This window comes from Carettochelys insculpta, chromosome 5 (assembly GCF_033958435.1).
Source record: "Carettochelys insculpta isolate YL-2023 chromosome 5, ASM3395843v1, whole genome shotgun sequence".
Classification (NCBI taxonomy): domain Eukaryota; kingdom Metazoa; phylum Chordata; order Testudines; family Carettochelyidae; genus Carettochelys; species Carettochelys insculpta.
The window spans coordinates 85,556,003-85,572,616 of NC_134141.1; the positions used below are offsets into that span (position 1 = coordinate 85,556,003).

At 44.7% G+C, this 16,614-nt stretch overlaps 1 protein-coding gene across 1 annotated transcript in view; it reads left to right on the top strand.

Annotated features, from left to right (window-relative positions):
- The window catches only part of POLK (DNA polymerase kappa), a 95,678-nt gene that overhangs the window by 47,614 nt on the left and 31,450 nt on the right, over positions 1–16,614 (top strand). Inside the window, exons 13-14 of the mRNA XM_074995438.1 lie at positions 206–1,162; positions 15,624–15,727. Of these exons, the coding sequence (XP_074851539.1) occupies positions 206–1,162; positions 15,624–15,727 (1,061 nt within the window). The remainder of the gene's footprint in view (positions 1–205; positions 1,163–15,623; positions 15,728–16,614) is intronic.

Here is a 16,614-nt window from a genome sequence, read left to right on the forward strand (position 1 = left end):
AAATCTTTAGAATTGGTAGTAAAATTGTATCTGCTTTGTTACCAGCTGCTAACACATTCATAATACAGTTACTGTTATCAGGTACGTACTTACATTAAATGTCTTTGTATCTCAAAACTTTTTAATAGCCATTAGCGTTAATTAAAATTTAGTTTTATTTATCAGCTACAATTACATTTTTATTTATCTTGTTTATCATGTTTAGGTGTCCGAGTATCAGGATTTCTAAATGAAGAAGAAAAGAAATACCAACAGAGGAGCATCATCAATTTCTTAATGCAAGGAAAACAATCAGATGCTCCTCTGCTTCAATCAGGGAAATCCAGCCATGAACATTTTACAAAACCTTCAGAAATATGTCACAGAGAGAGTTTTTTTGATAAAAAACGAGCTGCCAGGCAACAAAGTGACCAAGAACTTCTTACAAACAAATCTGCAAAAAAGCAGAACTTGCATGATATAAAGTCATTGGTAAATCCTGTGCAAGAAACAAATGACACCATAGGCTCAAAGAATGTGAATGAGTGTCAGAACCTCACTTGCCCCATTTGTTTTGAGGTGCAAAGAGGCAACGATTTAGAGGAACTTAACAGACATATTGACAAGTGCCTCACTGGGACAGTGGAAGAAGATAAAGCAGAAATATCAACATGTGAAAATTCATGGGAGAATGCACATCATTTTTCTCCTAACAGTAAAAAGAAAAAAACTGAAATATGTCAAAAAAATGAAAAGAACAAATCAGTGGATGATATGGTGCAGTCAACAAAAGTAGCCGACGGGTCTACTAGCGGTAGGAAAGAAGCATTCCCCAAAATAGTAGGTAATACTAGCAAGGAAAGGGAGCATAGTCTACTTAGTGAAACTGCTAGCAACATGTGCTTAGAACAGTGTTTTTCTTCCAAAATTATCTCATTGGAAAATGCTGAGCACTTTGAGAAACCTGGATGTACTCAAGAAACTGAGCCTTCCTACTCTTCTGGAGCCATCAAAGATAATATTCTGATTTGTCCAATCTGTAACGTGGAACAAAAAACAACTGACCTTTTATTGTTCAACAGTCATGTAGATATTTGCTTAAATAAAGGCATTATCCAGGAGTTAACAGAGCAAATAGTTTGTCCAGTTGAGAGTCAAATTATGGAAAATTCAAAGTCCGTTGGTGAGTATTTTTGTTTAACATGTCAGCTTTTTTAAATTACTCCATCCAATATACAATAGGGGTTTTTAAGGAATGTGTTTGCATAGTTTTGGGTTCTGAGCCTGGTACAGCTATTAAATTTTAAGACCGACGTAAAGAGATTGTCTATTTCCATCCGAAAAATACTAAATTCCTTTACATGACATGAACCAGTTTGGTGTATTAGTTTGCCTCTAATTGTCTTGCTTTTGCATTTTGTCTTTTTTGATTATGGAGACTTAACTTTTGAATTGACTCTATAAATAGGACAAGATTAGAGACCAAGCACTTATATTTAAGAAACTGTTCAAAATGCTTCCTTTCAAGTCCAACATGAGAGAATTTCTCAGCCTATTTACAAAGCTACAGTAACAGCATCATACTTACTACGTGTGGCTATTGTATACAAAGATAATTTGTTAAAATAGTAATGTAGATCTTTTTAAACTATGTAGACAAGCTGTGGTATAGAAGAAATGCTGTATATTAGTAATGATTTTGTAATATTCCCTGTATCCCCCACCCCAGAAAGACATACATGTAAAACAAACAAATGTCAGTAGGCCACCTTGGAAGTCAACACCATTACATTTTAGTGTTGCAGAAATCTGTTATCACATTCGAGTGTACTCTTTCATTTGTTGTTAGGCTAAAGAGCTTTTTGTTTTTATTGATTTTTAAATATAACTGGCCATACTAAGGAAATGATCAAACGTTATTATCTGCTTGGTAAGAGATTCAATCCCACTGCTTAAGAAAATAATATGAAGGAAGTTTTTCACCAAGAACTTTTCTTCTGAAATTTCTGCTAGTCATGCAGTTCCCTGGTGTTCTCATTCTGTGTTTAAATAATTAATTTTGTATGTTCACGATTGTTCTTTAGGAAGCATGGGCAGGGGACATATGAATTCCACAACAGGAATTAAAAGGTAAGATAGATCTCCTCAAGTGTGTATGTACTTGTATTTGAAAGTCAAGCTAGAAAACTATTAAGTGTTGCAAAAGTCACATTATGTGGTTTTATGTTTCTATGTTTTTGGCTTTTTTGTGGATTTTTGTTTTGTTTTTGTTTTTCCTAATGTTCTCTTTTTTGTTGTTGTTTTTGTAGGCCTGGACTAATGACACCACAGTCAACATCAAAGAAAGTGAAACCAAGCAATTCCAAGCAAACAATTGAAACATTTTTAAAATGATTGCATTAACACTTTATCATATATGAAGAATTTCAGAATCAGTGTTTTATTACTCACATTAGTTGGGTCCAGGTGAAAGATTGGACTCAAGATATGTGCCACTTTGGAATCACTATAATCCTCCATTAGAAAGAAGGAAAACAACATTTGAGACAAAAGAATAAGTGAGACAGATCATGGATTTTTTTTTTTCACTCAAATAATTTTTTTCACAGTAGCTTTTATTTCAATTATATTTGTGGAAAAAAAGAGTATGCTAAGAGTGGACTTTGTTTTATTTTGACATACTGGAAACTCATAGTATGGAAGTCACCAGCAATTCAGCTTTGGTTGCTGTTGACCGAGAGTTTGTTAGCCAGTATGAAATGAGCTGGACTGAGTTTGGTTACTAGTGGCCAGATATCCACAGCTCAAAACAATTGGTACTTATCAGTGGCCATATTGAGATTCTCAACAGTATTGGGCCCTAAGTTCAGCTCTTATTAAAGTAAGTTAATAGTCTACCACCGACTTCAGTAGGAGCAGATGGACCAAACTTTTAGAGCTTGGTAGTACACAGTGTTTGGTACTTTTGTTATACATCGAGTGATGTAGGCATTCACTGACTCCAAAAATTTTGCAGGATCCACCCCTTAAATGATCATGGAGTGCCAGAGAGCTCCAGAACTGATCTGGCATATACTGGCTCTGCCTCGCTGTTTCTGTGGTGATACAGAGAGCTTCGCATTCCTCTGCAGTTGTCAAACCAGCACTTTTGAAAAGCACTATATTCACTTTAAGAAAAGTTAAGGATAAACAAATGCAGTATGTGACTGATGTGCAAATGTGCATAATATTGAAATAATAATCCTGAATATAGTAAGAAAGGAAATAACTCTTCTTTTTTTGTTCACGTTTATTCTCTTTGAAGAGAGAGAGTTTCTGAAAAATACTCTTTGTAGTTTGTTATAAACTATGTTTTTATAAATACATGTAAGGAGAAAAGCTGTAGAGTATACTTATTTAAAATACTCTACTTACATTTTTATAGTTTCCTGAAAATTCAATCGTTTAAATATTTAATGTCAGTTTATAATAAAATATGGCTAAAATATAATATTCTTAAAGCAAACCATTTTGTAATAATGAGAAGATTCTTAGAATTTATTTTCTTTAAATAATTAACATACTAAATAAAATGGCATCTCAAAAGAAAATATCCAGTACAAATAATGCACTTGTATATGTTAGCTATTTGAGAAGACTTTTTTCCTTTTTAAAAAATGCACATGCTCCAATTTTATGAATCTGGCTGTGTATCAATTTACATCTCTCTAAAGTGTAATAAACCTATATTGCTTGATTACTTCTTTATCTTGTGCTATCATTGTCTCAACGTCAATAAAAATGATGGAAACTAGGTGTATTTTTGTTTTTCTGAGACTAGTTTATTTAGAAATAGGTTTCACATATGCAAAATATTGTTAAAGGAGAAGGAAACAGCCATAATTATTTGAACAGGTGAAATAAGTTTGTTTTGGAAGTGGCAGTTATTCATCACCTTTACAAAAGTAATTACAGTTCACATAGAAGCATTTTGTAAACATTGTTTCTGTATATAGAATAAAATACTGTTGAAAAATTAGTTTCCTTCAGACCTTAAAACAGTGAGTAAATGTATAAATTTCTTTGGTGCAAGTATAATATTTAACTGCTGTTAGAAAAATTATATATTTAAAGGAGAAACTTGACTTGAATGTTTAATGCTTTTTGTACACGTAATAACTACTGAATATATAGTCTGAAATAGAACATATTTTCCATTTAATTTTAAATAGGTTCAGATAGTATATTAGAGAAAAAAGCAATATGAATAACATCTGTCACTTTTGTTTCTTTATCCTTTCCCCAGAAAGAGAAATACGTGCAAGGGAATATTTTTTTAGGATATTTTAATTTACACACACACACATTCACACATTTTGCTATTTATTTGTTAGAGAATGCATAGGCGGGATATTTTGATTTTATTTGTTAAAGGGAAGTCATTTGGAAAATTGTAGGATTACCTGTTCCCAGACGTATGGGCACTGGTTGGTTGGTTGGTTAACACAAAAAGGCAGATAATGGAGGATGGTATAAAAGGGATTCTATTGCAATGGACTCTGGACAATTAAAAGGAACTATATTAAATTAGTCATAGTGTTATCAATGTGTGTGAGAGTGAGCTTAAAAGTGGAAAATGAAAGACACCTGTTCTTCGTTCTGAATCTAGTTCTTTCTAGTGACCACTAGGTGGCAGTGTAGCGTTGCACTTTCCCATTCTCCAAATCACAGTATCCAGATTTGATTATCTGATCCAGTCCAGATCCCAGTGAGTTTCCCACCACATCTACCCAGTCACATTGGAGATTTGGAAAACATATAATTCTCCCAAAATTGGAATGATATTCCAACCACTGGTTTGCTTTTATTCCCCCTACTTCAAAAGCCAGTATAATTGGCGGTAGCTCCAAAGGTTTGGCCAATGGAGGCTAAGTCTGGATACCAATTCTACACTTCCACCCCTGAACTAGTGACAGTCTTGTACATTGAAATTATTGCAGTATTTACAAATTAACTGAACTCCTTCTCTCTGTCTTCAATCCGAAAGGAGGCAAATGTGGGCGATATCTAACACCCCTTGGTGCCAAGAGAGAAGCCAGGTCTATAGTCACACAGGTGTCTTGCAGCCAAGAACACCTATCCTTATGCATGCTTGTGTTCTGAGGGATCTCTTAGCCATGCTCCTGCTTTGCATCACTATATTACTGCAGCACCAGTTAGGAACAGGCTCCTTTGTGCTAAACACCATTGCAACGCCCGTGATGAGATTCACTTTGCACCAAGGAGCTTGTATTCTGGTTAAAGACAAGACACAACAAAGGGGCATAAACAATAGGAGACAAGGAAGAAGAAGGGTAATAATAATGAATATAACAATGCTCTAAAGTGATACAGGGTAATACTGTGTGCATAATATGAGGTGTCTGAATCATGAATACTTCAATGTTTTTGTTACGCTATCAAAATCTAATAATCCTTGCCCTTACAACATTGGCTCCCATTCCTTAATTCCTATGGAAAGTGATGCGAGGTACACTTACTTTTATATTATTTGTTTGTGTGTGTTCCCTTTTGAGCCTATCCCCAACCACTCCCTGCCTAATATTACTAGCTTGGTCATCTAAACTTAACACCTTTAACTTTTATAGATGAACATTGGTGCTTCTGAGAGAGGAGGGGCTGCTGGGTCTGAGTTACAATATCCGAAGGGAGATAGGGGAAGGAAGATTTGCCGCTACACTTTTGCCCTGGTACTGTTGGCAGCTACTGAACTTGACTTCTAGAAAATGCTGAGGCCTTCTGTAAAAGTTACTTGCCTGGTGAACATCATGGTAAATTCATCTCATGCTCTGATTTATCATATTCAGCGTTTCAGCGCTTATGACACGGGAAGCATTAATGGAAGCATTAATTCAGATGACAGAAAGGTAAAGTGGTACTATCTGATGAGACTAGTTTCATGTACAATACAAAAATAGTCTCCTTAGGAAGACTCAAAAAGGAAACTATTCTGGAACATTTGACTCAGGAATTATGAACTACTGAAAGCAAAATCTCTGGGATTCAGTTGTGACATGGTAAGTCATGTATTTGTATCTTTAGATGTTCACTTTTACGCTGATTCATTTTTTATTTATTAATGAACATTGGGCTGTTATACAATTATTAGGCCTAGGTGTATTGTATTTAAAAATGATGTACTTCAGCATGATTGTATTGGAAAGATTTAAGCCTGGTGAAAGAGCAAACTGTAAAATTAACTGTAAAACTGAACAGTTATTAGAACCAGTGCCTGGCACTGGACTCTCATTCCACTTTAAAAAAAAAAAAAAAAAAAAAGGCAGTAAAGTAGCACTTTAAAGACTAACAAAATAATTTATTAGGTGAGCTTTCGTGGGACAGACCCACTTCTTCAGACCATAGCCAGACCAGAACAGACTCAATATTTAAGGCACAGGCTACGTCTACACGTGAAGCCTACATCGAAATAGCTTATTTCGATGTAGCAACATCGAAATAACGTCTACACGTCCTCCAGGGCTGGCAACGTCGATGTTCAACTTCGACGTTGTGCGGCACCACATCGAAATAGGTGCTGCGAGGGAACGTCTACACGCCAAAGTAGCACACATCAAAATAAGGGTGCCAGGCACAGCTGCAGACAGGGTCACAGGGCGGACTCAACAGCAAGCCGCTCCCTTAAAGGGCCCCTCCCAGACACAGTTGCACTAAACAACACAAGATACACAGAGCCGACAACTGGTTGCAGACCCTGTGCCTGCAGCATGGATCCCCAGCTGCCGCAGCAGGAGCCAGAAGCCCTGGGCTAAGGGCTGCTGCCCACGGTGACCATAGAGCCCCGCAGGGGCTGGAGAGAGAGCGTCTCTCAACCCCTCAGCTGATGGCCGCTATGGCGGACCCCGCTATTTCGAAGTTGCGGGACGCGCAACGACTACACGGTCCCTACTTTGACGTTGAACGTCGAAGTAGGGCGCTATTCCTATCCCCTCATGGGGTTAGCGGCTTCGACGTCTCGCCGCCTAATGTCGAAGTTAACTTCGAAATAGCGCCCGGCGCGTGTAGCTGTGACGGGTGCTATTTCGAAGTTAGTGCCGCTACTTCAAAGTAGCGTGCACGTGTAGACACGGCTACAGAGAACCAAAAATAGTAATCAATGTTGACAAATCAGAGAAAAAATGATCAAGGTGAGCAAATCAGAGAGTAAAGGGGCGGGGGTGGGGAGTCAAGAATTAGATTAAGCCAAGTATGGAAAAGAGCCTCAATAATAACCCAGAAAATTCACATTCCAGTTCAAACCACATGTTAATGTGTTGAATTTGAATATAAAAGAGAGTTCAGCAGCCTCTATTTCAAGACTGTTGTAAAAATTCCTCTTCGATAAAATGCAGACTTTTAAGTCATTAACAGAACAGCCCATTCCATTAAAATGTTGGCTGACCGGTTTGTGGATCAGGAGTGTTTTTATGTCTGTTTTGTGCCCATTAACTCTTTGTCTGAGAGAGTTTGAAGTCTGTCCAATATAGAAAGCATTGTTGGCACATGATGGCACATATGATGTTCATTGAATTTGAGAATGTGCCCGTGATTTTGCGAATAACCTGGTTAGGTCCAGTGATAGTATCTCCAGAATAGATATGTGGACGAAGCTGGCAGCTGGCTTTGTTGCAAGGAAAAGTCCCAGGACTGGTGTTCCTGTGGTATAGACTGTGGCTGTTTGGTGAGAATCCTCATAAGGTTGGGAGGTTGTCTGTAGGAGAGAAGAGGCCTGTCACCTAGGGCCTTCTGGAGTGTGGCATCCTGATTAAGGATAGATTGTAGGTCTTTAATAACGCGTTGCAGTGGTTTCAGTTGGGGGCTGTAGGTAATGACCAGTGGTGGTGTGTTCTTGGCTTTTTTGGGCCTATGTTGGAGTAGCTGATCTCTGGGTATTTGTCTGGCCCTGTTGATTTGTTTTCTTATTTCTTCTGGTGCGTGATTGAGGTTTATGAATATTTGGTAAAGATCTTGTAGTTTTTGGTCTCTGTCAGTAGGATCAGAGCAAATGCAATTGTACATAAGGGCTTGACTGTAAACAATGGATCTAGTTATGTGTGCAGGATGGAAGCTGGAAGCGTGTAGGTAGGTATAGCGATCAGTGGGTTTCCGATAGAGTGTGGTACTGATCAGGCCATCCTTGATTTTGTACTGTAGTGTCCAGGAAATGTATCTCTCGCATGGAGTAATCGAGGCATGAGTTGATGGTGGGGTGCAGATTGTTAGTCTCTGTGGAATTCGTCTAGAGTCTCTATACCATGGGTCCAAATCATAAAGATGTCATCAATGTATCTTAAGTAGAGGAGGGGTAATAGGGGACGAGAGCCGAGGAATCGTTGTTCCAGGTCAGCCATAAATATATTAGCATATTGTGGGGCCATGTGGGTACCCATAGCAGTTCCATTAATCTGGAGCTATAAATTGTCTCCAAACCGGAAATAATTGTGGCTGAGGACAAAGTTACAGAAGTCAAACACGAGATTGGCTTGGTGATGCCAGGGATGTTGTTATTCCACTTAATTTGCAAACCACTTTGAGAGTCACAGATATAAATTCCTATTAATATTTTTAAAAATAAGAAGTCAAAGTACTGAAATGTTAGCACTTAACTCAATAGCCAGAAACAAAAATAATTAATTTTAGAAGTGCTTTCAACCACACAAGATGGATGCATGGTATTTTTGCATGATATTTTTGCACTGGTTGATGTCATTTTTCCAATATGAAATTAACAATATAAATATTGCAGAATATGTTGTTTTTAAAAGATCACATTAAAAAGAAAATTATTTCTATATAAAAAAGGATATTCACCTCTAAAATTATATTGAAACATGGGTAAGTAGATCAAAATAGGAGTGGGAAGTGGGCCAAGTTTGGTGTACTGCCACATTTTGATGTAGTGGAAGCTGATTAATTTGCAGGTGCAAAGCCCAAATTTGCACACGCAGATGGGTGTGCACACAATTACTTATTTGTACTGTGGTAACACAGAACTTCAGCTGTGTTCAGTTCAATAAAACATTAGTGGCTGGCTCAGACCTGCTGACGCAGTGTGGGACTATAGAACTACAGTGTGTTTCTGTGCAAGCTGGATTGCAAGTGGAATGTCTACACTGAAATTCTGTGGCCCCATGAACCTGAGTCAGCCCACATAGCCCAGGTGTTTTATTGCAATGTAGACAGATCCGGAGAATCCTATTGTATTAGGCCTTTAATATATATTATTGATTTAGTTGTATTCCTGTAACTATACCATAACAATCTGTGCTTGTTCCAAACAGCTGACAGTTTAAATGTAGAAAAAGACTGGGTGCAAATAAAGGTAACACATCATACTTTGTACTGCAGCAGCAATTAGGTTGATTCTGTTGCGTAGGCTCGGGGTGAGCAAACTTTTTATGTCAGGTCCCACTTTACTGCCTTGCAGTTAGCAGCTCCCCCTGCCCACCCCTCTGTCTAATGTAATGCATACCCACAGAAATATGGGTCATGTTCATATGAGAAAAATCTCTTTTGTAAAAACTTTATTAATCGGTATATGAATGTGATTGCACAGACATAAAGACACTAACACATTGCAACGTTTTTAGTGGTCTGGAAGAGCCTGAGAACCAGCGATGGTACAAAATTTCAAGCCCCGACACCGGCAGGGGGCTGCCCCTACTTTGCTGACCGCTGGCCTCGGCAATACCAAGTGCTTGGTTATTCCTGGCTGTATTTTGCCAAGCAGGCGGTGAAGCCAGGGAAGGGTGGGAACTGCATTGTCGTGCCACCCCAGGGCTCTGCCGCTTGGCGTGCTTGCGCTGAAACCTGCCTGGCTGGGCACGGCAGGGCACGGCAGGGCAGGGCAGGGCAGGGCAGGCAGTGTGACCCTTTTCTGCTCCCTGCCTCGGTCCCTGCCCACACTAACAGCGCACAACCCGAACGAACCGGTTTTTGTCGGCACTTGCAAGCCAAAGGCAGGCGCGTCTCCTGCGCGCACAGAGCTGTTGCCGCGGGCACCTGCCTCCTCGCTGCCTCAGGCGCATCGCTGACGGCCCCGCGCCCTGACTGGAGGCCGAGGAGAGGGCCTGGGGCCGCGCTATGAAGGCGCTGAGCGAGTTCCTGGGCGCACTCAGCGCCGGGCAGGACGGACCGCAGGCGGCGGCGGACGCCCCCGCAGGCGGCGACGAGACGTGTGAGTGAGGGCGGGGCTGGGGCTCGGCGCTGCGCGTAGCCGGCGGGCCTGGCACGGAAAGGCGACGTGGTCCCACGTGGCGGGACGGAGGGGAGCGGGTTGGGCGGGGTTGTTTTCCTGAGCCTGGGCTGGGGGAAAGCGGCGCCGGCTGGCGGGGTCTGCTCGAGCCGTGCGCGCAAAGGGCGCAGGCGGCACCCAGACGGCCCGGGTGTGGGGTGCTCAGTTTTGCCCTTGTGGGCTGGCCCTCCTGCAGAAACGGTCGGGGGTAGCGTGGAGTTCGGGTACGCGAATGGAGCCCCGCTCCTACCAACATTTTTGGGGGGGGGGTTATTATTCGTTTGTATTGGAGTGGTATCCCATCGGGGCGGGGACCGGCTGAGTCTCTGACCCGGACCTTGCCCCCCTGAGATCATCTTCTAAGCCAGAGCGGGAGCAGATACAACATGGAAGGGAAGTGGTCAGGCCCTTGGTCTGGTTTTTGTTTTCCTTTTTGGCCCCAAAGCAAGGAGCCTGCCAAGGGTGGGTGAGAAGAAGTAACTGTGTGTGTCACCCTGTACATACACTAAAAATAATGCACATCAAGTATCAACCAGCGACCCCCAGTCTTTACAAGTCTTGTATAATGAGAGTCAGGGACATTGGTTTTGGTCTCTCTACAGTCTAAGACCCTGAAACACTTGCACATATACTTAATTTGAAAGACCTATTTTCTTCCCATTGATCTCAGTGGGACTACTCAGTACATGCATTTTGCAGAATCAAGGCCCAAGTCAACTATGAAAGGACACTGGGTGAATGTCAGTCAGGCCCAGAGCTTGGATAGAAGATCTTTAAGAAACAAGTTGCTGCCATGGACAGTTTTGTTGGTGTTTCAGTAGGTAGCACTGTCCTCTCCTGACAGTTCTGAATTGGTGCCCCATTAGATATCTGCTCTTATCTCAGCCCAACTGCTAAAAAATTTGGCTATCTGTATCTGTTGTGCTGAGAGGTATACTGATAGAGATGTCTATGAGTCTACACTAAGGCTTCTGTCAGCAAAATTTGTACATGTACTAAACACTCTGCTGAGCAACATAAGTTTTGCTGGCATAAGCCAAAAATATTCCTGGTTTTATTACATCAGTGGGAGAGTTGTCTCCCATTGGCATAATGCAGCTACGCAGGAGAGATTACAGCTTTGAGCCCTTAAGTTTAAACATGCCCTTAATCTTCTATTTTAGCCTGATGTTTAATGCTCGCTTTTTGAAGTCTCTTTCCTGAGTTAATTAAACATTAAGGCTGCGTCTACCCTTGCAAGTACATTTGGAAAATCCATCCCTGTTTCAAAAGAGCATGCGGAGCGTCGACACACAAAAAGTGCCCTTTCGAACGCAAATTGAAAGAACGCGGTGCCGTTTTCACAGGCGTTCCTTCGATCCCGTAGTAGGAAGAGTGCGCCCACTTTCAAGAGACTCTTTTGAAAGGAAACGTGTGTAAAAGCTCCACGGGCCGCTCTTTCGAAAGAGCAGTTCTCCGTGGCACTGGCCAGCTGGCACATAGGGACACCCAGGCCGGCAGCAGCGGGGCTATGTGGTAGCTGCGTCTGACCACATTTAAAGCTGCATGGACACCAGAAACCCTGTGGCAGGAAGCTGGTAGCGTGCTATGGGCAGCCACAGCACAAGCTGCCACAGCACGCCCTCTAAGCAGCCGCAGAGCAGCAACTGTGACCCATGGGCAGCAGTCAGCTGCACCAGGCCCCCACCTCAGAGACCTCACAGAGCTCGCAGGACTCTGGCCATCCCCTGAAAAAAAGGCCGCCCTTTGGGATGGAGTCAGAACTGTGGCACCTGCTGGGGCTCTGGAAAGAGGAGGAAGGGCTTAAGGAGATGGGGGCCAAGTGACTTAATGTGGCTGCATTCACCCAGCTGTCCAAGGCCTAGCTGCCTGAGGACACTCCGCCCACATCCACAACCAAGTCCTCAGTAAAGTTAAAGAGCTGCAGCAGGGTTATGCCCAGGCCCGGGACTCTGCTGGCCTCTCACAGGCAGGTCCTACCACCTGCCCCTACCTCAAGGAGCTCCACAGCCTCCTGGGGCCCACGGACAGCTCCCCCAACACCATTCGTCCTGGACACCACGGCGGATGAGCTGCACCCTGGGGACTAGGAGGAGCCTGGACCCAAGAACTGCCCCGTGCACCCAGAGCTGGAAACTGCCACTGAGGTCTCCAGCAACAAGGGCGACCTGGTGATTGAGCTCCCATCCCAGTCGTCGAGCCGGGTGATGGGCAGCCAGGTGTCGCTGCACCTTGGCGAGGGACCCCCTGGTAAGTACGCAGCAGGGCGCACACTTTGGCCCATGGGGCAGGGGCACCCCAGCTGCCAGTGGGCCACCCATGCACCCAGTGGACCTGGGCCAGACACAGCACAGGTGGCTGTGTCTCCCAGCACGCCGCAATGGCTGCCGGCAACATCCAGCACCCACCTCTCTGGATAGCACTGTGAGCCGCATGTGCCGGGGGAGGCGGGGTCGGACCTTGGCAAGGGATCACTCCACGTGGGCAGCGACCCCCACGTTATGCACGATACCCCATGGCCACCTGCCTCTGGACGGGGACTGGTGCCTGCAAGGGGGTGGAGGGGCACGGCCCTCGTGCCATAACACGGAACTGGCCATGTCTTCCTCTCCACCCCTGCACCCATGCCTCAGGATGGTCGGGAGAGCCCTGACCCATCTGTGATTCCAGATAGCCCTGCGGAGGAGGGGGACTACTCAGCACCCCTAGTGGCACCACGAGGGGCCCAGAGCAGGAGGACGCGACAGTGGGATGGTGAGGACGACATCACCCGTTGCCAGGCAGAGTGGCACCTCCACATGGAGGAGACACACCATGTGTGGTGGAGGGCTGCATGGGATGACCTGCTGGGCCTCCTATGGAAGTTGACCGGAGTCCAGCAGGAGCACTCAGGGCTCCTGGCGCACCTGCTCCCCGCACCCTGTCCATGCTCCCACCCCGCCCTACCTGATGAGCCTACCCCTTCCAGACCTCCCCAGTGGCCCTACCTTCATGTATTGCCTGCCCCTTCCCAGCCCCACCAAGAACCCTGGACCAGAGATGGGAGGGGATCCCAGGGCCGACAGGGCTCGCATCCATCCACCCTGACCCCAAAGTAGTGGCACCCCACCTCCCACTGGCACTGCCCTTCCCCATCGCCATTGTACATAGTTTTCTTCTGCTCCCTGCTGTAGCTAGTTTTGCTGCAATATTGTTAAACAACACAAAGTTTAGAGTGATAGTTAAAGTTTTATTTTTGCACCACCCCTGTGTCCTGTGCTCTTGTAGGGAGGATGGTGTGGGGGGGGATGAGTGTGTGGGGATGTTGAGGGGTGTACGTGCAGGGGGCGTGCATCAGGTGCTGTGGGTGGGACCCACATGCAAAGGCCTCCTGGAGGGCCTCCCTAATATGGATCCTGTCCCAGTGGGCCTGATGGTTTGGCGCAGGGGCCAGATGTTCGAACCCGGGGCCAGACTTGAACAACCATTGCAGGGGGAATGCCTCGCCCTCATCCTCCACAATGTTATGGAGGATGCAGCAGGCCCCCGCCACCTATGGGACTTTCTGCAGGCTGACCTTCAGGCATGCGAAGAGGCACTGGCACCAGCCCTTCAGGTACCTAGCCGCTCCACCACATGGCAGGCCTGGTTCAGGTGCGTGTTGAACAGCTCCTGGATGGGGTCTGGTATAAGACCACATTAACCAGGGCTGCGGAAGGGAGATGGCGTCCGCCGCCATGCAGAGGGACAGGGTGATATACCCAACCCAGTGCTCTCACAGTGGGACATATGTCCCATCCTCCATTTGGCAGCAGAGGCCAGAATTCCAGAACACCCAGGCATCATGTGTTCAGTCAGCCGAGCCCATGTAAATGTCCCAGAAGCATCCTCTTGGGTCGACCAGCACCTGAAGCCCTACCGAGTGGTAGCCCTTACAATTTACATAGGTGCTGGTGCTGTGTTCTGGGGCGCGGATGGGGATGTGCGTCCTGTCCAAGGCACCGAAGCAGTTCAGGAAGCTGAGCACTATGAATCCTGCAACCTTTGTGTCCACGTCCCCCACACGGATAACCCCGTGCAGCAGTGTAGCGTTGATGGCATGCATGACCTGCATGGGTGGGAGGGCATGATGGGGTGTCCCTCTACCCCCCTTGCCTGCCCCCACCATGGCTGTGCATGCCCCAAGCATGCCTTACCTCCATAGTGACAGCCCTGATAGTGGCCTTGCCAACCCAGTATTGGTGCCCTGCTGACCAGTAACTATCCAGGGTGGCCAGCTTTCAGATGGCAATGGCCACACATTTTTCGCGGGTGAGGGCGGGCTGCATGCAAGTGTCCCAGTGTCTCAGGTTGGGGACGAGCCAGTGGCAGAGCTCTTTGAAGGGTCACCTGCTCATGCGGAAATTCCACACCCACCTGGCATCATGCCAGTTCCCCAGCATCAGCCACTCCCACCAGCCTGTGCCGCTGGGGTGGCTCCTGACGCGGCAGGGCACTTGGAGGGGTGGCGCTGGCAGTATCCCCTCTTGAAGAGCCCCAGGGGAGTGATCGCTCCCAGGAGGAGGTAGAGGGCAGCCGTGAGCACCATGGTGAGGTGGACAAGCATGGTGTCAAGGATGGCCAGCTCAACGAGGAGGAGCTGCTGCTAGCTAGACACCTTTGGGCTCTGTGGGACTTGTGACAGCTTTGCGGACCTCAGCATGTGCAGGGCAAGGGTGCTTGGGAAGGTCCCTTTAAGGGAGTGGTTGGCTGCGGGGCCTGGAAGGGATTGTCCGCCATGTGACCCCATCCGCAGTGTTTCCTGGCCCATTCTTTCAAAAGGGCACCTGTAGCTGTGCGTACTCTCTTTCGCAAGAGTGGATCACAATCTCAATCCACTTTTTGTGTGTAAACGTGCACTTTCAAAAGGTGGTCTTTCAAAGGGTGGCTTTCAAAAGATCACCTCTCAAAAGCACACTGTAGTGTAGATGCAGCCTAACAGTGTTGTTCCAGCTGTCCAAGTGGATGCCTTTTGATGTTGTTAATATTCAACAAAACCCATTTTCCCCAGGTTGCTTTGTTGCTAGAAATGCTTTCTTTTTGTGTGAGGCATTAAACCAAGGTTTTATAAATGCATTATTGTTATTTTGGGTAGTGCTGTTAATGATACTATGAAAGTTTAATTTTTTTTTTTTGTCCTTAAAGTATTAGAACTAGAAAGGTCAAGCAGATGCTTAGGGAAAAATATATGCTTTTGCAACATCTATGCTGTGATAAAGAGCAAATAATTCTCTTAAAATATTGAAATGAGATGTGCATATCCCAAGCAACCAATGATAAGGGGAGTAGAGTTGTCATTTAAGTTTTTGTGGCTCTTTCTTAAATGCCATAAATTACCTTTCCACATTTTCTACAGTGTTGCCAGATGAGAGAGAATTTCATCATGCCGCTAAAATGAATAATTTGGAAACTATGGAGAATTTACTTAAAAAGAATGTGAACATTAATGCTGTAAATAATGTGAGTATAAAATAATTTATGACAGTTTATTTACTAGAAATATGGTTTGTGCATGGCCGACAGGTGAAATTTCAAAAATACTAGGTATTTGTCTGCAAGAGGAAGAGAATAAAGATCTCCTTGTAGAAATTTCTCTGAAAAAAAGTAGTATTTCACATGTCCAGTTGAGTACCCAAATCTTGCCCTCCACTTGTGCTTAACGAAAATGTAAGATGCTCAGTAGTTCACAGGTCTAGAGATCAGCATATAAGAGCGGGACCAGAAACATCTGAGTTATAATCTTGATGCTCTATAATTTTGGGCAATTAGTTTAACCTCTGCCTCAATTTCTCCACCTGTAAAATGGGAATATTTGGTGGCACTGGAACATTTTTAAGAGTGGAGGTGCTGAAATCCAGCCCCTTTACTTTCTGTGACACTCCCCCCACTCCCAAGCCGAGGCTGGGAGCAAAGTCCCAGGCACATGGCTAGCACCATTGGGCACACAGAGAGGCATGCAGCACACTTGTGCTCCCACACATTTGGCGATGTTAAAATGAAGATTAAAATGCACATAAAGCCTTGCTGTTGTTCAATGTACGTTGAAATATGACTGCACTTATTCTGTGGCTGCAAGGTATTCAGACCTGAAGAAAGCAGATGGAAGTCCACTGACATCAACCACATTGTGCCCATTTGCTGTAGGTCTCAATTTGAACTAGAATATTCTACGCTAGCATTTCTCAAATGCAGCCACCAGATGCTTTTCTTGTGGCTGCAGGCTCCTGGGCAATGACGGGAGGATTCGGGGGAGAGGATGGTTGCAAAGCAGCAAATCCTCTTCTGGGTTCTCCAGTGGGGGTTGTGCCCTACTCCCTCTGTATTCACAAAAGTTGGAGGAGCAGGCA